We start from the raw sequence: 21,638 nt of genomic DNA, 5'->3' as shown, positions 1-21,638 counted from the left end.
CTGAGCTGTATTTCTGCATATGTATTTTTTTCAAGGGTAACTTTATTCATCATGATTATTCAATTGATTGTTTTCACAATGCAAGTTTATTAAACCACGTCATATGCACGACTCTGATGTCTCTGCAAACTCGTGAAATACTGTACATGTATAGGTTTTTGTCAACATTCCTCATTCAATCAGACAAAGAAATAACAAAAGTAAAAAAAACATTCGTCTGCAAGAGCCATTGATACACTGTTCATAATATTCCGTTTATCGTACAATGAAAGATCTAAACTATACATTCTGTCCCCTATACTACATCTATTTATGTTTGTTCAGGTTGTCTGCCTGTGATATTCAATCACGCATGTCAACTGAAGCTTTGATAAATAGCACGTCGTCTTTCATGTACTTGTCTCGGCTGAACTCAAATACATCACGCAACTTGGCGAAGAGTGGTGACCCAAATGGAACATTCATGTCGTCTACGGGCTTACGGAATGCTGACGAGAGTTGGTGATCACTTGGACGAATGACGTCGTCAATGTGATGGCCATGGCCACTCTGGTCGAACAAGGTTAGCTTAACCTTTAGAGTAGCGAAAATATTAAAGATAAGGTTTAGTGTTGCATATCGTGTGATTATACATGGTTTACTCCAGACAATTCTTACAGTTGGCTCATTTTGCATTCATAATTTTTCTCATTTTTGACATTTTTTGTAAGCCCATTGGAGTGGAACTTATATACTTATTAATGCTTGAAAATCTTTCACATGATAACCTTGAAATTTAAATAAGGCGTTATGTCGTGTGAATCCCCTAGGTTAACTTTCTTCGGTCAATTAATAATTTCAAAGTCTGAACAATATACAGAACCTGCAGGCTTACCGTGTGATGAAATGGCCATCGCTGGAGGTTGTCGTATTCTCCCTTCATTACAACAAGGAAGAGAGATAGATGCGTTCCATGTCCAATGTTGAATCCATTCAAATATAACTTCAGGCACATCTTTGGACCATGTCTACCAGCGTAGAAAGGAGGAGAATACTTCTCAGCATCTCCACCACTGATGGCGTCCATCCTCAAGATTTCAAAGTTGTCAATTCGCCATATAAAGGTACCGTCGTAGGTCGTCTCCTTCATAGCTGTGAGGTTTGTCTCTGCGCGCTCGATTGATCTCTGTTGATCTTTCACCATTTTCAATATGGCTGTCTTCTGTTCTTCAAATTTTTCTTCCTGTTTTCTGGAATTTTCTTTCAGCTGTTCCATTTCATTGCTCATTTCATTGCATGTCACCTTGAAGGCTTGAAGCTGTTCATTTTGCTGACGTAACTTTTCATCTGTGGCTGCTGTCTTGTTGATGACGTCGTTAAGTTTTCTCTCCAAACCGGAATCAGTTGCACGTTTACCATGACGAGCTATTTCTTCCTCGAGGTTTAAGACTCTTGCTTCGAGATCTGCCATCTTGTCACTCAAGCCTTTGTTATCCTCCCAAGCTGGGAAGGACATCATCAATGTCTTCATTTCGCTGATTATTTCTTTTTCCTCCACAGCGATATGTTTTTCTACCTGCAGTGTTTGATAGAATCTAGATTTATGATACTATGCCGCAAAGAAAGCATCTCCGCGCCTTTATCCAAAACAAAACGTTAAGTTTGAGGCTCATGACGCTCTAAATATCTTTTTGTACACGTCACCATTTGATGATAGAAATTCTCAGGGGTAGGCATGAAATAAATGCTCTGTGTTTGTTAAGACAAATCGTAAGATGTACAGATCAGGAGCAATGAACCTTACAACTTGTAAGTCACAAACATTTCCATTAATGAGGCTGTTCGAGTTCACTCTAAAGCCATGATACAAAATAAGTGTAGTCGGCTTATATCTCTTTGACTGCTCTGAAGAAGACTGGGCCCACAATTGAACATTTTACACAATCCACATAATACTAGGGGGTCTATTTTCTTCATAATGCTCCGTAGAAACCCAAACGATTTTCACAAAAATTATTGGGCCTATTTGTTCTTCAGATAAGCCCGCCTCTTTCATGAACTGTAAGATATAGCTTTGTTGTGCAGGTCAAACTGTACATGTTAGTGAGGGCCTAGAGAGACAATGCGAATCAAACCAACCTTCAGCGTTCGCTTGGTCCCTTCGTTTAGATTGCGGACTTCCTTCACCAGATAACAAATATGGTTCTGGGAACGAAACAAATCAACTTTTAGTAAAAGTGCTGTCATGTGAAAACAAACAAAACAATGGGTGGGCAGGTCAGTGAACATTTTCATTTGCCGAATGGGAAAGCTGTATCATATCAGCTGCGTATCGATCTTCAGGTAAAGACTGTAAGGGGTAAACGTATAGAACAAGGAGAAACAGGAACGAATAGCTTCCACTTTATATTTATCAGGAAATATTTATAATGATTGGCCCCACATTGTGGCGGTTAATAACTTATTTCTCGAACATGTTTCAACACACAGCAAATGTCGACAGAAAGTTCGGTTGGTTGATGTCGTAGTAACGCAAGACATCGTGACAAAAAAGATCACATGATTCAATGTTACGTTTGAAGGGCTTGCAAATGTGACATTTCGCAAATTTTAGATTATTGACGGTGTTGCTTGTGTCAACTACAGTGTACTTGGAGATTCAGTTCTAAAGGATATTGACTTCACCGTAGAGGGCGCTCCACATCAGCCTGTACACAGCAAATAGGCCTGTGATTACATCATAATTATTCCAATTACCTCGTAATCCCTTCTTGTCAACTGCTTGTTGCATTCTTCACACTCGTACAAAGCCTCCATGCATTCTTGGTGTAGATGGTACACTAAATTGCAACGTTTAATCTTCTTTCTGCAGCCAGACATAAAACATTGGATTTCTTCGTTATCCTCAGCGGCTTGGCGTGGATCGTCGGTGACCTGTATATGAAATTTATGTTGATGATGATGATGATGATGATGATGACTGTTATGACGATGATCATCATCACTACCACCAACGCCATCATCCTCACCTTTCTGAACAAGTAGTGACGATAAGACTTCGACTGCTAAGAAGATAAAATGTCTTGATAACGTGTCAATCTACTTCGGAATAAGCTCATTTACCTGTGCATGGCTGCTGATTTCAGGTCTGGATTCATCTCGTTGATCTAAACTAGAGTCACAACACAAGGCACATGGTTCTGCTTTGCTCTGGAAACTGTTGGGACGATAACAACAATATACATCTGATAAGTTTTCCATGACCACATAACACCAAGATCAAAAACCAGAGGTTTCGTTCCAAACGCCTAACAAGTTGCTGAAACGCTTCTAGCAAATTCCCTGCTGCAGAGCCAAAGTTGATTTTGTTAAAACTCTTTGTTAAAACTTTTTCTTTCTTTTATATTACGTCAGAATTTTAAATCAATTACTATGTCACCATACCTTTCATATTCCATTTTACAATATGTTCTATATTTCACTCTTTTCCACATCACATGATCGGTTTCTTCACCTCCCATAATTATTGTTTCCTGTCAGTGTTTTCAGTAACGGGTTAGAATAGCATAGAGCAAAGACTAGAGAATTTCCCTAAGACCACTTATTTCATATCATTTAGCCCGACAACTATGACATATAAGTAAGTAAATAAACAAATACATAAACAAACAAACAAACAATTTAATAAACAGATAAATAATAATAATAATTATTGTTGTTGTTGTTATTATTGTTGTTGTTGTTGTTGTCAGTAGTGATTTCAATGTGAATTGTCGTTGTTTAATTATATAATTGTATATTATTTTTTGGGCAGTTCACCTTTCAAAGCAAGATTTGCACAGATAATGTATATCACACTCTGCTTTTCTCTTTGGGGTGTCGTCCGTGAACACAGTGGCGCAACGTCGACAACGCCATGTTGTCCTTGAAGGATTTACTTGTCCGCCTTCTCCTGACATATTTCTGCAGTTCCAAGGTCACCTAAAGCGGGAATAAAACATTAAAACAGTAAAACCTACGCACAATTTTTTAATGTTATACGACTTTATGTTTTCTTGTCTCACAATTTGTTAACTTCAAAAATGTCTTTTAAGACTGTTGTAACTTTTCCTTTAAGGTAGGCACAAATCGTCGGTCAGTGGCCTATTCTATGTGCAAATGTTAGCTTTGTTCTCTATGAGCATTGTCCGAATGTTGTACGACTTTATATTTTCTTATTCCAGTAGATGGACTTATTTTTCATCGGTCCAAAACGATTTCTTAGCTCCTTCCGTGACGATGAGACCGTCTGTGTTACAAAGTGTTGCAAGTTCAGAATTCTTCAGGTTGAGGTACAAGATGGTCAATACTTAAGGAATCACGACAGAGTAATACTACACGGTAACTCTGAAAAGCTGCTCACAATAATCATAAATGTCCCATGCATGTATTTGTAGCCCTGCAGGGACTTTGAAACACAGGTTAGATCTTCCTGTAGCATGATGCTTTATGACTTTGGGACTGAGTGTGATCTGATATGAATGTACCAGTAATGTTGTTAAATTGAGAGGATCAACATTTTCTATGTCTTGAAATATTATTCATTTACAAACTAAATAGACTTTTTGATGGCCAAAATGTTGTTTCTTTCATTAGTATTTCAGTGAGGAGACATAAATTTTATATACTGCTGACTGATACCACAGAGGGCAAGTCCGCCCTACAGACAACGTGCTTTTATAAATTAGGAATTAGTTTTATAGCATTTGCCATGCCAACCGACGTCTTGTTATATTTGTTTAATTATAGGATGAAGGAACTCACCAATTTTCCACTGGAAACAAAATAACTGAAACAGCAAACACAAAATGACTCCGTATTTGTCTCTTCAATATCCGACAATACATATTCGAACAATTTCGTAATTACAAGATTAGCGACAAAAATAGGACTCAGACAGAAACGACTGCGACATAACAGTCACCAACAAAGCGAACACCGGAAATACCGAGTAAAAAAAGTAAACGTACGTGTTTCAAGCGTTTTCGCACCTTCCCTCCAAAAGAATTAAATTGAGGGCGCTTTTTATTAAAGCCAGACTTTGCCCAGGTACCGGTGTCATTATTTACAGCCTTGGTGTGCGCATGTGCGGAATTGCAAATACTTGGAAATGCAGTTTCGTAGAATTAGATGATTTCAGCGAAGAACATGGTTAATTTACACGTCACTATTGTTTGGTTTTTGTGGCACCAATGAGATAACTTGGTTTTGTGAATATATTTAACCACGTGACCGACAGCGTAAGAAAACCTAAACGTCAGAGATGTTTAGAGTCACGCAGAGAGCTGAAGACCGGGGCTGCAGAAAAATTAGAAAGTAGGAAACATCTACTTTGACGAAAAAAAAGAGAAGAACATAACCAGTTAGATGTTAAATATTCTCTATCGGAGAAAAGTACAGAATGGACATCTTAAAACAAACGACAGGACATAGCTAAAGCCGCATATGCGCCTTCGAATGCCTGAAATGAATGGAATATTCCAAAACATTACAAACCATCTTCGCTTTCACTTTGATTTCCACGAAGCTTTGCGTTGTTTTGGCGTCCACTTAAGCTTTAGCCTGAACTATAGCATGTCGTCGTCGTTCTTCAGGAAGAATACTTGTTTTTAAAATGAACCGACTTCTCGTCATAAGGTTTTACCTATAATGATTATCTGGGCGTTCTACCGGCAGCATGTCTTAAGTATTGATTAGGACCACAGTATGGACATACGCTGTAGCAACATGTTTAAAACTCTTACGTACAAAATTGCAAGTCTTTTGCGAACGCTGTGTAGAGCGGGTTCGCTTACAGGTTTTCACTCAAGCTTCAGTGAATTCGCATATTGTAATAAGGTAAGTGAGATATTCAGAAATAATACACAATCTAGAGTCTCCATTTGAAGTAGATCAGTCTGGTATCAAGTGACGGATTAAAAATCCAGCGACTGGTTAGCTATTTCATCTCGCCTGTTCTTTGACGTGAAACACATACTATCACGTAAATAACCTTGACAGAACTGCATCAGATATATTTTCCTTGTCGATATCAATAAAATATCTTATTTCAGTGGAAATACTGGTGACGTTTTAGTCGTATTTTTACTTTCATTTTGACCTAGCAACCTAATGTACTTCATGCTACTACTATGTCTTCCACAATAAGCCAGGCCTCTTATGACAGAATTAGGAAAACTGTTGTTTGCCAGGTCGTCAATAGTCTTTATATTTCTCAAGGTTAAATCATACTAGTCTTTATCGTGTTAATACGTATACATTGTTTCAAAACAAATACTTGGGACAAAGAAGCTTGTTAAAAATATATAATCACATAAGAATGACCACGATCTATTATGGCGGGAGTGCATCGCCAACAATCCAGCAAAAACGGTGTTCTTTCGTTTATCTTGGAATGCTGCAAGGTATTCGATTCGGCCATCTACTTATTGTAGCAACTCCGATAGTATTTTGGCAAAGCTGAACGTGAAGTACACTATATGTATGTGTCACAGTCCCTCAATCAAAAAGGCAGGGACTCTCTGTGTGTATATCGGCAAAACTGTCTACCGATGTGTCGTCTTGTATGAACATTTGGCAGCTGGCTTTGCGAAACTGAAGCAAGACGATCGAAAGAATGAGATGTCTTTTTACACACAGTTTTGGAAAAGGTTTATTAAATAAGTGGTACTTTTAAATTTGTCTGGAAAAACACACCGCCCAGGAAATACACAGAGCCCGGCTTGTAAAATAACAATAACGCTGACTAAACGTCAATGTCAGGGTAGTGTACTGTAGCTCACTCGATCCAAATGGTTTGTCAATGAAGCCAATGGCAGCGAGTCTGGGACATAGCCAGTAAGATGGCGTGAGCTTAATGATCAGACTGGAAGGTGATATTGCATTAAAATCAATGAAATGTTTTTCTTTCACTTCTCAAAAGCCTTTATCAAAGCATGAATGTAAAAAATAGCCATCCGTGATCAAAGCACGACGGGTCAGGATTACGAAATCACAACAAAACACTCGACGACGTCGACTCGGACTTATGCTTCTCAAGCCTGCAAAACGAGCTTACACGATAGCATTCTACCTTCTCGCCTCAGTGGAGGGGGCCGTGACGATTCCTCCCCACGGCAATATTTCAAATTTAACTACCTTAGAGAGAGATATTCAGGCTATTACGCTACCATAACTTCCTCGAAGCATACGCGGGGAATCATTCATGGCACACTGTCGGCACATGCAATTCTACTTTCCGCCATTTCCTCTCGCGCCGAAAACCGGATCGTTCGCTTGGCCTTTCGGCATGACATGTTGTAGCCCAGTGATCACCAGACCATCGATGAAGACGGTGTCTTTATCATCTTAAGCAAGTCTAGTTTGAATTTGTAAAGTCGACATTCCCTTGAGAGTTCGTTTGTACGATTGCGAGCAAAGTGACATTCATGCTCATACATTTCCCTGTGCTCCGATTCGGACAGCATATGTTAATGGTGTCGGTACACCATTTTGGTTGTGTTTGTTGGCATTGCCGCAGAGAAAGCCTTCCTAGCTGTGTAGGGCAAGTGGCGAAAAAAACCACCGTCTTGCCTGTGGACGCCACTGTCTTGTCGATGATCGATAACATATTACGAAATAAATGTTATTATAGCCGTTTAAATGGTAAAATGGTATCGAAACGTCTTCAGTAAATTTTTAGTCGTGTTTTACGAAGGTGCAGACCAGCGGTGAACTAGTAAAACACTCGTTCCGTCAGACATGGTGGCGCTGGCCATTCCTTAATTCGTGACTTCACCGTCACCGTGCTTTGAGTATGTCGCCCATCGCACACAGACCCTTTCATCCACAGTCCCTCCACACACATCCTGTCAAGCATTAAATCTGTTAGCTCATGTTATCTATACTTACCAAGTGCTGCCGACGAAATACCTAATTCGACAACAAACCGTATACTTCTCTTGGAGAATGGAGACTCCAGCAACAATCGGCCTATCTAGCACTTGTAATTTTGTTCAGATTACAGTCCCTTCACCTTCACGGTGGTTAGATTTAGACTTTGTTGTTTTCGGATTCCAGGACACTGACAAGTTGTATTGTCAGTTGCATCATATCCATATTAATTGGCTGTTTTGAAAAAAAGTCGCCCTTGCTTTACATCAATTTGAATTTAATTTCCATCGTTTAGATTTTCCTAATGTGTAGTTAAGACTAACATTAAGCTTACTTTTGTTTTGAAATATAGGTTTCTTGATTCTTTCTAATCATAGAACAAATTTTTCTAATTGAAGAAAATTTGCAGACTTAAGAAAATTCACATCCGCTGATAAATTATTAGCAAACACGAATGTGAGCCACTATTCCTGAAATCAATATTGACAACACAGTTCTCTAGATATGCCAATGTCATTTGTGTCACCGCTGACTGATATTTTGAACGAACACTCGTTTCAGTTATTAACAGAGGTAGTACAGTCTTACAGAAACGCTGCGAAAACGTCGTTTTTATACTTTAAGTGTTGTTTGTCTTAAAGTAAATTTCCAGCTCTTACAATAATTTATGTCTTGAGCAAAATTTAGTCCATGAGTATTACATCATTTTCACGTGATAAGTGCAAACAGAATGAACTCACTGATAGAAACATGTTTGAAATCGATAAGACAATTTAGGAATTCTTTGTGTTTTGAATGCGTTTGTTGCTTTTTTACAAAGATACTGGCACGGTGCACTTCAAAATTCCATTTCTATTATGACATAGTAAAATTCTACTGATGAGGGTATTACTCTTAGAAAGGAAATCGACATTGAAAGAACATTGAATTCCCTTTCATTTTCAGTTATTATATAAAGGAATCTAGCAACTTTTTCATCATCATTATGTAATGTACATCCTTTCAGTTTGTAATCAATATCGAAATTCACTCACCAAACAATGGTTGCAATTCAATGACTTGATGTTTGCGTAATCTATGAAGGCGTGTACAAGATGGATAGTTCACACGCGGTTTTAAATTTGCAAATTCTGAAACACATGTTCAAGCCAATTGTAACTAATGAGTCGATACTCATTCTGTCAACAACATGAATTCCTCGTTGATCTGGTTCTAGGTACCTTTCCTTGAAGAATTTCTTTCGACGCTTGTTTGACGCTCCATCTCGTCCACACAGTTTGCCTATATTAGGGAGGGCGGGTATCATGCACCAAGGTGCAATCAAATACGCTCAAACAGGCAGAATGTTTTGTCCACAAATAGACTTGGAATTTAGTTATCTTGTCGTCAGTTAAAAATTACAGTCAATGGACAGTTATGAGATTGTTCACAAGCTATTGAAATGAAATTGCTCTAAGATCTATCAATGGTGAATTTTAAGCCACATTTTGCGACCTCTTGGGTCGACAAGATGACATTCAATGCCGAAAGTTGAATGAAAATGTTGATCTTACAAACAAGTAAATATAATTTGATATAATTGAATCGATGGCCTGCGATTAACCTGTTCAGATAGTTTGCCGATATGAACAGCGTGAACATTATAATTAGTTTTGGCCCCTTTTGCATTTCAATCGCTCGGTGTAAGGAGCATGTGTGCTCGTGCTACTATTTTATTGTTTATTGATTTATACCGTTTTAACTTTACTTACAAAGCGACTAATCGGATCCCCTCAGGTTTCACGTGTGACCCAAGCTTTTATTATATACTGATGGTTTTCTTTGTTACTTTGTCTGCTTTGAGATTTATGTGACTAGTTTGTGTCGCTTCAAGAAACCTCACGGATACAAATATTTACAACTCAGTGATGAAATCCAAGTCTCCATGCATACGCGCAATTGACAATCAAATACATATCTAAGTACTGCATAAATAGTTTAGGTTGCGATATTTATAGTTTTATGAAAAATCGTTCTGCCTAGGGGTGCAGAATGCAACCCACTCCTTGTTTATCACTGGGACGACTGTACGAACAGTGGTATTTTACCAGAAAAGAGGAACAATGTCAGTGAAAAGGCACGTCACAGGTGTGCATTTCAAAAATAAAATGGTCCTGTAAGTGAAAAAGGCTTGTGTTTTGAACTGACCTATGGAATCTCAATGTACAGGTGCATGAAAATGAGTACATAGAAACGCGTGCGATACGCGTTACCTGACAGCTCATCGATATCAAATTAACGATAAATCAGTTATGACGGAAGCTTGCTTTGTCCATAAGTACTTTCAAATAGTTCTAAAAGTGATGGGCTCCTTCTCATGACTGTCTGCGACTGGATATAATCGCTACTAGATTTTTGTCTATGTCTGAAGGAATATGAAATTAACATTTTTGCTCGCGCCAAAAGTTTACCAAACATGTTAGATGTGTGTACTGAATTGCATTATAAATCACTTACACGCAAGTTTAAAAGTTCAGTGAATAAGATCCTCAATCTAGACCCTCTAGCTCAATAAAAGCCAAAAAAAAAATGAACCAGCCATTTCTGCAAGATTGCAATTTGACGAACGACCACTAGGACGGAAAATGGCGGAAAACGTTCAATTTGATATACTCTTTATTGCAGAATGCTAGCATAACTTACAAAATCAAAATATTGACATATTTTATTATGTCATAATATCCGGGAGATCAAAACGCTGTCACGTCAACAATTCGTGCAACACATGTGTCTGAAACGATGTAGATAACGCGAACAATGACGCTAATCGATCTGAATGATCTGAACACAAGCATACGGTTTTCATTCCCAAATCTAGATGCTTTCTAGATACCCTGAAGGTAAACCAGCCATAAGGGGAATTTTTTAGCAAAACATGTTGATTCATCCGACCTTTCATTATAGTTAAGCTTATTGTGCAAAATTTACTTGCTGTAGTCTGCCATGGGACTTCAAATGCTCGACGTGGGTATTTTGTTAAATTGTTTGATTGTGTCTGAACTTATGCAGGCCCTGGGCGCGCGTCTGGAAGTATGGTCAAATTTAAGACCTCCAGACTCACCGCCATGAAGAGACATTTTCATGGAGATATGGTATAACTACAATGACTTTAAACCACCACTTTGTTCAAAAGTCTAAAACCCTCTCCTGCGCACTTGTAAAGCGTGGTAACTAAACATAGTGACTATGGTTTTCATCAGAGACTCTGGAGCGAGATTAATCTGATAATGTGAAGCTATTGTCGCAGTTATTTGTTGGTACATATAGATTATAAACTAGGATATCGGGTATTACTTTACAAGGTTATCATGGGCGATGCCTCTTCTAGCATATATCATTTTATGATTTTATGAGCACATTTGTTTATTCAGCTTCATTCGTCATAATGTCTTCAAATGACAATAGGGTTTTAGTAAAATGCCACCCAACCGCCCAATGCAAGGAGTACAAGCAATCTTGTGCAGTCATCTCAAACACTTTGGGAAAGCTCCGTGATCTCGATAGTCCAGGCCCGTTGACATGAAGTACGCGTTTATGTAAACATTAACTTTACATAACTTTGTTACATTGATAAGCAATCCTTCAGAGATGAACAAATCATTTCGCTGGACGAAGTTTCTCCGAACGATTATTTGCATACGATACTAGTAGTGTATCACGCGTTTACAGAAACCATGACTGAGAATGCCAGGCGGTCGTCGGCCCATTTTGCAGGCAGGCAGCAAGAGGCTACGTCTAAAAGAGTACAGAACGTGGGATATTTCAGACACTTTAGAGTGTACTGGTCATGACCTTGCTAAGGTACGGTCACCGAATAATCATTTCATATGTTTGGTATGGAGAAGAAGGATAGAAAACATATCGATGGAATTGGCAGGAATTTCCTGCACACAACAGCATGAAATCTAACTAAAATGCAATTGCAACATGCAAAGACTTAGTGCACAGCCAAGTATTCCAGGCAAAAATTGACTGGCAAGATTTCTATCGCTTGGCACGTTGATAGAATCATGGTGACTTTTCTTGTGCTGCCGTCATTGATGCAAATTGTAGCAATTGTACAATCTCACTTTACAGGTTTGACAAAAACATTGTGTAAGGTACAGTATTAGCTTTTGCGATAGGGAAGTAAAACACGCGTCTACCGTGTCCCTTTGACGTTGATATGCTTCCGTTTGTTACTTGACAATGATTAAGTGGCTAAGAACGCATGCGTATCTACAGTTACAGTGAGGTGATAAATGGAGTTGCTTCTACCCTGTAGTCTAAACCACAAATATCGCGTTGCTTTGTGGTCACCATTCCGTTTATTTTGAAACCAATAATGCGGCTGTTTTTTGCCCGCTTTGTGCTCAAAGAAAACCACCAATGAATAGTTCCCCGGCCCTTTCATTGTTTGCCTTCTTTGTGCTCCAAAACACCGCAAGTTAAGAAATACAATGTTTTGCCCATTAACAGATCCTACAATTTTACCGCCTACATACTCTGCTAGACCTCACCAAACTTTCTACCGATCAAAGGCTACTATTTCGTGGCCACTGGAATAACACTACCGGCTGTTCGATTAAGACAAAATACTTCAGAACACCTAGAACGTTTTGCTACCTGTCCCTACAAAATCAGCGAACGTAGCTCTGAAGAGCAAATGAGTGAAAAAAGAGGTTTCGTAAAAATATTTTTTCGGCAGCACTGTACGAGCATACAAAAACTGCTAACTTTGTTATTAGCGCTACATTACTGAACTCTACATCAGTTACATATCTGAACAAGATACTTCTGACAGTGAAAATCTCGCTGTTTGTCTCAATCAAGATATCGTCAGACAACCTTTGAGTTTGACATGAACAGCACATGCGGCATTGAGTAACGTTTCCGTCCGTAACACTAAGATATCCGTAAAACGTATTTGAGAAAATGCCTTCTTATGCGTCTTGTATGGAAAACTCACAGAAAACTTTGCCCAAGTAAACAGTTTTCGTTACTTTTTTATCGGACTTTTATGACTTTCACAGTGCCTTTGTCAAAAAGCAACGACAGACTACTTACTCAGTCACGCTTGTTTGTCAGTTTTCCATACAAGATGCATAGGAAGGCAATTTCGCAAATATCTTAGTGTTACGGATACCTTAGTGTTACCTACCGACTTTCTGACGTTAATACTTTTCCTTTCTTTGCAAATATCGACATTGATTTGTTGCTTTTTCGACTAAAACCAAATTCAAGTATTTTCCCAAATGAAAATTATTGTAGCGTTAAAAACGTTTGCGCGATACAGTGAAGTCTAAAGAGTACTCATATGAGGCAGACACAGTCACGCTTATTACCTACTTGAAACTTGAGAGTATGTATATGTTTCATTTCATCAATGAACTGGCTCTTTATCATGCCATAATGTATAGTTTGACAAAATACAGTGCACTTAAATGCCAAGATTGAAGTTTGTATGGCGTTGTCTCTTCAACACCTGACTTATTGAGGATATAAGGTCAAGCACTCTTTTAAACAGAGGAACAATATCAGCGACTGTGTGATTCGTAATCTAGCTTTTTCAGAAACCAGAATTGTGACTGGTTGACTGTGATGTATTCGCTAGGTGACTGGGTCGTTTACATTGTGAGTTCGAATCCGATTGAAAGTTTGTATATGTTTCATTTCATCAATGAACTGGCTCTTTATCATGCCATAATGTATAGTTTGACAAAATACAGTGCACTTAAATGCCAAGATTGAAGTTTGTATGGCGTTGTCTCTTCAACACCTGACTTATTGAGGATATAAGGTCAAGCACTCTTTTAAACAGAGGAACAATATCAGCGACTGTGTGATTCGTAATCTAGCTTTTTCAGAAACCAGAATTGTGACTGGTTGACTGTGATGTATTCGCTAGGTGACTGGGTCGTTTACATTGTGAGTTCGAATCCGATCGAAAGTTTATTTAATTATGACCGCAGAAGAATAGTACAAAAGCATTGACTTAACGGGCCTTTTCGTAATTTTGTAGGCAGGCAGCCTGAAGTCACGCGTCTTTAGGCAGTAAATAGTCTTCCAAACCCACATTGTTTGGTCTCTCTAAGAGTAACATGGATCTTTCAGACACTATATTGTTTGAGAGTTTACTTGCCGTTTGTATGACAGAAAGGTCGTCTATTAAGTATTAACTCTAGACATCAATATCGAAGAAAACAAGTTAGATCGTATTGACATTTCAACTGTAAGACGGGCCATTCAATTAACAGCACGTGGCCACTCTTTAATAAGGCCTGCCAATATTTTCAAATATCAAAAAACAAATAACAATGCGTGTCACTCTGAATGAAACCCAAACATTCCAAACGACGGAAATCCGTTCCGGACCAATGCACTTAATCTTACAGACCAAATGCTCACTGGTGGGCCAGCATGAGTCAAAATTACTTTCAGTGAACTAGTATCCACATCATCAGTTGAATCAGTAAGACTTGAACCTCAGTCGACTGCTCCTCAGCTATAAAGTCTGACACACGCACTGGTATTAATTGACGTGTCATGTCATCTGTAAGCGTTCCGGAAATGCTTTTCTATAAACAGTGTGATCAAAAAATACCGTTATTTCACGAATGATGTTTCCTACAGCTCGGCTTACTGGTGGTGATAAATTCACCTGTACGTCAATCGTGGCATGTGTTGAATCGATCGTACAACCAAAAGTCGTACAGATGAACAGTTATCAGACTAATATATGTATGAGAAACCGTGCACCTATCATTTTCAGTTTACTTTAATCTATATTTCAGGCTGTCCCCTGAGAAACGGGTGTGCATTTGGAATGCACATATTCCAAGTTATTAGGATGATGGGACCACTGTTTGCCATTTTAAAAAAAGTTGCCACATTGCATGTCGCCACTAGTGGAAACCATTGCCCCATTTATTCCATTTGACCTCCACGAAAGGCTTTTTTTCAGACCACTGATATTAAGGTTAATCACGGTTACGTATTGGTTTTGACGGTGAAAGTCCTTCTTTGGAGAGCGCACACTTTGAATTTAATTCATCGTGAAGGCTTTTGGTGGAGAATCCGCTGGTATATACCGTAGCATCTTAATTTTGACAAACTTATTTCTTATGAAATTTCTTATTTCTTATTTCTGTTCAGCCGAAGTGATGCTTGTTCTGAAATCCTACAGATACTGGACAACTAGTGCCACGCTCACCTCTTCCTGTCTAATGTCGATAAAAATCATACTCAGAAATTGAGCTTTGATCTATAGTCATTTATACATGTTAAATCTATTCGTCTTCATTGTAAATACTTTAATGTCCGGTTGGAGTGAAAATGCCGGTATATCACACGAGACAAGAGTTCATTGAACTTTGAATATTGTCTAATGCAGTAGGTGAATGAAAATCCACACACACCGAACCTCTGGCCTATACAGACGGGCGCAACGCAGATCAGCTCACTAATCTGTATTCCAAAATATTTCCACTACGGTAGATGCGGCGCCCGTTTCTGTAATTCTGTTATCATTGCACCCGTCCTCAACCAATGCCTGTTTATCATTCACGGTATCATGCACACTGTAGTATGTTGTTGATCTAAATATATATATTTGTCACTTCGTAGTATAGACAGGCTCGATTATGCATGAAATGACGTCACATTATATTTTATTACTCGGAATAGGTAGTAAGTCTTGTTTAAAAGAAATCAATAAAGTGTGCATCAGAAAATATAATAAATTACAGAGAGAAGTCCATTTATCTATAAATATGAATATCTCATCAGAAATTTAATGGGAATTCTAGGGTGAAGCAGAACGAGTGTCGAAGTTGTGCCGATCTCCCGGTTTCTTGTGTAATGGTATGCCCCACTTTTCAACGTCAATTTGTTGAGATTATTTAAGAAATAGTGACCATGCAAATTATTCCTATCAACATAAGCAAAACATATCACCCGAACTTTTTTCTTCAGTCTAGTGTTTATGATGATAACGAATCCTCGAAAATGAAACATGGGAAAGAATTGACAACTTGATGGCAAATTCTCCCCACCTCGTGGGGAGACAATCACGTGAATATCTCTATCCATCATGATGACGTCATCTGGTGAACGCAAGCCCTTAAATTCGCAAACAGGAAGTGCTGTAAACCCACAACTTGCCGCGCCGACGTGAAAATTCTGATACTGCAGCCAACAAAATCTCCTACCCTAATGTTCAAAGCGCTTAAGTTCGAAAACTAGTGGCATATTATAGAAATGACGAATATTATAAGGGTATAAGGGACTCAATCGCAAACGTCACAAATATATTGGTTTTTACGAATGTCTAGTTTTCTTGACTTATTTTTTTACAAAACGGAAGAAATGACAGGGAGGAATAGAATTTTGGATAATAAGTTCTTTTGGCGCTCTTTGTGCTTATTCCAATCATAAAATGTTCTCTTTGATGTCCTGTTAATTGGCAGCCATTCAAAATACTTAATATAACAAGACTTATTTAACAAAATCACTACTCAAATTTTCACAATTTTAGCAAGTCTCTTATCCTTGTCAAAAACATTTTTAATCCAAAACATAAATCTTTCACATGAATATAATTTTCTAAAAGGTCTGGTAGTGGAAATGTTGTAATACCCGACCAAATATTTAACGCATAAGATTTTATATACTATATAAAATCAAACAGAAGTCTCATTAGAGACCAAGAAAAAATGGTCTTAATTTTGATTGTGTGCCTGAAGTGGTTACTTTATGAAAAGGTAACAGAAATTATGACATTCGACACCATGAACCGCTCGACAATCATGATACATGCATTTAATTGCCGAAATAATTATGATGCAGATGTAATATCAGTTAAAATAGACTGTTTACTTGGTTTCCGGTCTAAACTCTTTTTTTACAAACGGTTATTGAAAGTATTATATGCTCAACATTTAAACAGATTTCGTTCCATATGGTAACTGATCACCTTTGATCGATGGCTGTGCTGTAGGCTATAACATGTACAATGTCAGGAGAATACCACAATGTGATATCTAATGGCAGATGACCACTCTGTTGGGATGACCGTTATGACAAGTTTGACAGAATTTCCATTCTCGCTGCATCGTTACCGTAAAAAAATATCTCCAGATTCAGCAGTATGCACAGGCAGACAATGCCCGGAAATTTCAAAGGTATAGGCTACCACAAACCACCTATATCCGGGAGATTTCATTGCTGCAATTTTTTTGGGCGGCCACAACACACTGGTGCAGTGACGCAGGATAAATGCTCATATTACACTCACAAGGAAAGCAATTTATGTATATGTAACCCTAACAGTTAAGAATTCGAAGATCTATTACACTGCTAAATACCCGTCAACATTATTTAGACATCATGCTGCTTATAGTTATCCCATAGATTGTGATTTAAGGTAAGATATCTATGAATATAATTAGATTATATCTCCGTGTTGACTAGCGCAATAAAATAAGTTTAATAGTGTCTCTTACAACTAGCGTTTACAAGTTTAAATAGAAACAGATTCGCGCGCACAGATTAAAGCTTTCGTAAACTCATAATTTGCTGTTGAGAAGTGTTGCATAAGAAACCACGCTACATGTGTGTATTTTTCCCGACGAAAGAATCTTTCGGAATCCGTCTACTTTTTGCTGTCTGTTTTCGTCCGACAGTCCACCCTAGAATGTGCATATCAGACAATAGCCCACCACTCGACTACGTGACAGTATTAATAATTTGTAACGGTTCAGACCGACTAGCAGGTCTGTACACAACTCCCTTGTTTCTGAGGTTTCAGAGTTTTCAGAGACGATCAGCGTATAGACAAGAAGAAGAAATTGGCATCCACGGGTAAAATATTTTCCTGAAATACTTTAAAGAAAGTCAACATAGGCGCAATACTTTATTTCATATTTTTCGTTGACGAGGGAATCTTGAACAATTTCGCTCAATCATTCGGCTTGATATTTGCTTTACTGGTAATACTTTTTTACTGTGTCGTCAACTAGATATTGATGTCTCTGGCTTCCCGTCACATGAGCGGTGGCCACGTAACGAAACATTATCATGACGTGAACAGGATATTGTCATTACAACGGCATTTGGAAATGACGTTATGTGCACGATTGAAGACATCCGAATATGATGCTGTATAATAATTGCGGCTTTGTCATGATCTTCGTAGAGGGAATAAAAAACTAATACTTTAAAGTACATTTTATCAAACAAGATTGGTAATGACAGGCGTTTTACAATTCAGGCACGTGGTCTGAAGGTAAATAAAACAAATATGAAAACATACCATACATTGAACTGCTTTAAGGTTCAAAGACAAGAAATTGACCCTTTTAAGCCAACAATTTTCTAGCAATTAATAAGCTCAGAATCCCCGTAGATTATATTTTCGGAAAGCTAAGATATAGGGGAACATTTTGTTACCATAGTGTCACCATTGTTTACATAACTATCATGTGACAGGTAATTTGCATAACCTTTCAAAAATCAGTTTTCCCTATGTTCTGTTTCAATGCTATGAGATATTTGGCTGAAATTTGTGTGAGTGCAAGCTGTTCTAAAGATCTTCCAAAGTGTCTCAGATTTTTTTAAACCTTCTTAAACAATTTTTATGCCAGAAAAACTTCCAGAGCGGTGAATTTAACCCTAGTTGATTTCTTTAAAATTGTGCTCAAATAAAAACTAAGCAAGATATAAAAAATCTGAGACATACTTTTAAAGAGCATTGTGACAGCTTGCATTCCAGCAAGTTTGAATAAGATATTTTGAAGTATTGAGACAAAACATAGGGAAAACCGATTTTTGAAAGGTTATGCAAATTACCTATCACGTGATAGTTATGTAAACGATGGTGACACTGTGATTACCAAAATCTTCCCCTATATCTAGGCTTTAAGAAAATGTATAATGTACGGGGGTTCTGAGCTCATTAACCACCAGCGAATTGTTAGAATACAGAAGTCCATTTCTTGTTTCGGAACCTTAACGTCGGTTCGCAGGTTCAGAGTTTCTGGTTTATTCTTTTTACGAGCACGAGTCACAAGTCATTAATGCTTTTGTTTATTTACGTCTACACATCTGCTGTGTTAAATACCATCGTTATGAGTTGACAGTGCAAAAATTTGATTTCGCCCCATTTTGGCCACCTGACTTGTTCGTGCACCATTCTCGCGAGCCAGAGCAATAATTTCCGCTCCGCTGACCTACGCAAAATTCAATTGAAAAATCTCTTGAGGGTAGCGCTGAGCTGTTGCCGTAAAGAGGAGCGTGGTTTACGACGATGTCGTGCACGTGTGTCCTACACTTTCTGTTAACTTTACTCTGATATCGCTTATGGGCCAGACTTTGCTCCAAATACATGCCGCTCTTATAGTAAATGCCACAACAGCTCATGTAAGCAGCGTTAGGTAGTCCAACCAGCGGTTCACTCATACTAAGTTTATTACCGGCAAATTTCTCATTTTCTTTGCGGCATCGTAGATATCTGATGATATGGAACTATGAGACTTGAAGCGTCAACAATTCAAATGTCAAAGAAATACATACTTTTGCTCCCTCATTTTCGTAACGTATCACTGTTCGTTTTTATCCATAAGTCCAATTAATGTTTAGCGGAATAAGCTCTGTCAGCCATCACGTCATTCATGAAATGTAATACTACTGAATGCAGCTTTCTGACATGACATAATGCATACACACCTCTTTAATGGAAGATTTATGGTTTGAAATTACGTATGGACTGATGACGAATGTGTAGACAACGGGGCTGCAGAGATTTTACAGGAAATACGGTATAGCGAGCACTTTCTAACTTCGTTGGTATGTTAGAGTACATAATCATATATGTTTTAAAAAAGGAAGGGTCGGTGAGGCAGTTATTGTTCGATGTAACCATACTTTAGTTTTAAAATGTGAAAACGTGCGGATATTAAGTGTAAGATCCGGTAGCTGGAGGCACGGTTTTCTACCGGAAAAAAAAGAAATCTCTCTGAAGTTTTCCCATTTTGTACAATATCAATCACACACAGAACTGAGGCCGGTAGTTTGAAATGGTAATTTTTAAGAAGCACGGTACAGGATTTTTTCTTTGCGATCCTTGGATTGCAATCACACCACTGGCAGTCGCTCTACTATACAGATATGCAAAACTTTGCCAAAACAGTGAAAATAACTGAAGGCGTTGCGACACGACCTCAGTACTGCCTCAAGCGAAGATTTTAGAACTTTGGCAAAAATCTCTCCTTCTCATTTCCATTTTGTCATCGGGAAAACTTATGCTGAGCTATTTTGACAAGTTGTAGTTCGGATGATCAGATGATGCTCCTGATGATTAAACAAATCTCACAGAGTGGCCGTATTTTATGCACCGGTAAATATTGAGTATGGCAAGACCGCGTGTGATATGAATGCTAACTTTATCACAGTTTTCTAGATTATACTTCGATCACGATAATTACAGATTTTTATCGTAAATCTTTCAACAGCTGAACAAATTCTATCAAAAAGGTGTAACGTCATGCTCCTATGAGTGAAGACATGAATGCTATATAATATTTACTGAACAGTGTTGTGGCTGATTCATGGTGTGCTTCATGGGAAAGGATGCATTCGCAGGACAAGCCATGCTCCAAAACGTGTCCCTGCATCGAATCAACAACCAAATGACTGCAACTCTTCATTAATGGCAAATTAAAAAACGTGTGCTAAGTGCAGTGGTAAATTAAAATCTGCCAATTGCCATGCAGAAGAATAAATCGTTATCCATACCTATATCGAAGACAAGCTTCATCAACAGATCACGTAATACGGCTATGTAGACCGACAGAGACTTGTCTGCAAGCTTTTCAAACTACAGACTGCTTTATTGTGATATTTCCGTTTCCAGGCATCCTCCACCCCTTGTGCAGTTATGTATGCGCATGCTCTGTTGAACAGATTCAAGGACACCATTACGATTATCGAGCTCTCCGTGGGTGTAGCTCAAAAGCTTCCCTGAAGAGCATCAAAAATAGCGTTCCTCACTTCCGCCATATAAATCGGTCGAAAAACTGCTGACTACTAGCACGAAAACTTTCACTACTAGCCCCACTTGACGATCCAGTGACAAGATGCGAGGTTAATACGTGCTAGAATAGGGCTAGAAAAGCTGCTTCATTTATTAAAAAGCATTTCTCCGTTGCAAAGACACTTTTTACAACCACAGCATATTTTAATGTTTCTTCTGCTGGTTGGGTGATGCATGTCGTACGCGTTATTCTGTCTCTGTGATATTTTCATGATGACGCACAAGTCCATTTGGCTAGAGATGTTTTGTCCCTCTCTTTCACTTCAGTTTTACATTGTAGTTTACCTGGTGAAGTAGACACATTTTACAATTAAGTAAAAACGTCTTTGCACCTGTACTTCTCTATTAACATGATAATGAGGAAAATATAATTTCAAGGGAGCTAGGCACCCAGTATTTGTAGCTGATCGTCAACCACCATTTTCTGGGACTGCTTTGCCCCTTGAGTCTCTTATCACTTTCATACGTCGGCCGTAAAATTCTCGATTTTTCTACGTAAAATTTTGTATTCTGGCACAATTTTTTTACCTTAGAGGAAAGTAATCGCTCTGTTCAAAGAGTCTTCAAATTCTGTAATCGCTGGTTCCGAAAATACCAAATAAATGTGTGAATGACGTACGGGGTAAGTGTCATTTTCAAC

General features: G+C 38.3%; 1 protein-coding gene and 1 long non-coding RNA gene across 3 annotated transcripts in view; one reads left to right on the top strand and one right to left on the bottom strand.

The window, feature by feature from the left end:
• Nucleotides 1-216: 216 nt before the first annotated feature.
• On the bottom strand, nucleotides 217-20,819 carry LOC139152692 (TNF receptor-associated factor 3-like). Of its 2 annotated transcripts, none has more exons than XM_070725978.1 (7): nucleotides 20,701-20,819; nucleotides 3,799-3,960; nucleotides 3,103-3,196; nucleotides 2,737-2,913; nucleotides 2,119-2,184; nucleotides 875-1,555; nucleotides 217-573 (listed from the first exon to the last, which is right to left on the bottom strand). In XM_070725978.1, the coding sequence occupies exons 2-7, from the start codon at nucleotides 3,936-3,938 to the stop codon at nucleotides 343-345; spliced, it is 1,389 nt and encodes a 462-aa protein (XP_070582079.1). In that variant the 5' UTR covers nucleotides 3,939-3,960; nucleotides 20,701-20,819; the 3' UTR covers nucleotides 217-342. The 2 variants fall into 2 exon arrangements, with proteins under 2 accessions (XP_070582079.1, XP_070582080.1); XM_070725979.1 differs by lacking the exon at nucleotides 20,701-20,819 and adding an exon at nucleotides 7,909-7,970.
• LOC139152693 (uncharacterized) overlaps nucleotides 5,551-21,638 on the top strand; it is a 33,822-nt gene continuing 17,734 nt past the window's right edge. The window contains exon 1 of the long non-coding RNA XR_011556686.1: nucleotides 5,551-5,856. This is a non-coding gene — a long non-coding RNA (uncharacterized lncRNA). The remainder of the gene's footprint in view (nucleotides 5,857-21,638) is intronic.

The sequence above is a fragment of the Ptychodera flava genome, chromosome 16, assembly GCF_041260155.1.
Source record: "Ptychodera flava strain L36383 chromosome 16, AS_Pfla_20210202, whole genome shotgun sequence".
Taxonomy (NCBI): domain Eukaryota; kingdom Metazoa; phylum Hemichordata; class Enteropneusta; family Ptychoderidae; genus Ptychodera; species Ptychodera flava.
This window is presented reverse-complemented; position numbering and strand designations above follow the sequence as displayed.

Excerpts from the sequence above, each read along its gene's own strand:
- LOC139152692 (XM_070725978.1), bottom strand. The coding sequence starts at position 3,938 with ATGTCAGGAGAAGGCGGACAAGTAAATCCTTCAAGGACAACATGGCGT. Across the intron at positions 2,914-3,102 it reads AAATCAGCAGCCATGCACAG|GTCACCGACGATCCACGCCA; the intron begins GTAAATGAGCTT and ends TTTCATATACAG. Across the intron at positions 1,556-2,118 it reads GGACCAAGCGAACGCTGAAG|GTAGAAAAACATATCGCTGT; the intron begins GTTGGTTTGATT and ends CAAACACTGCAG.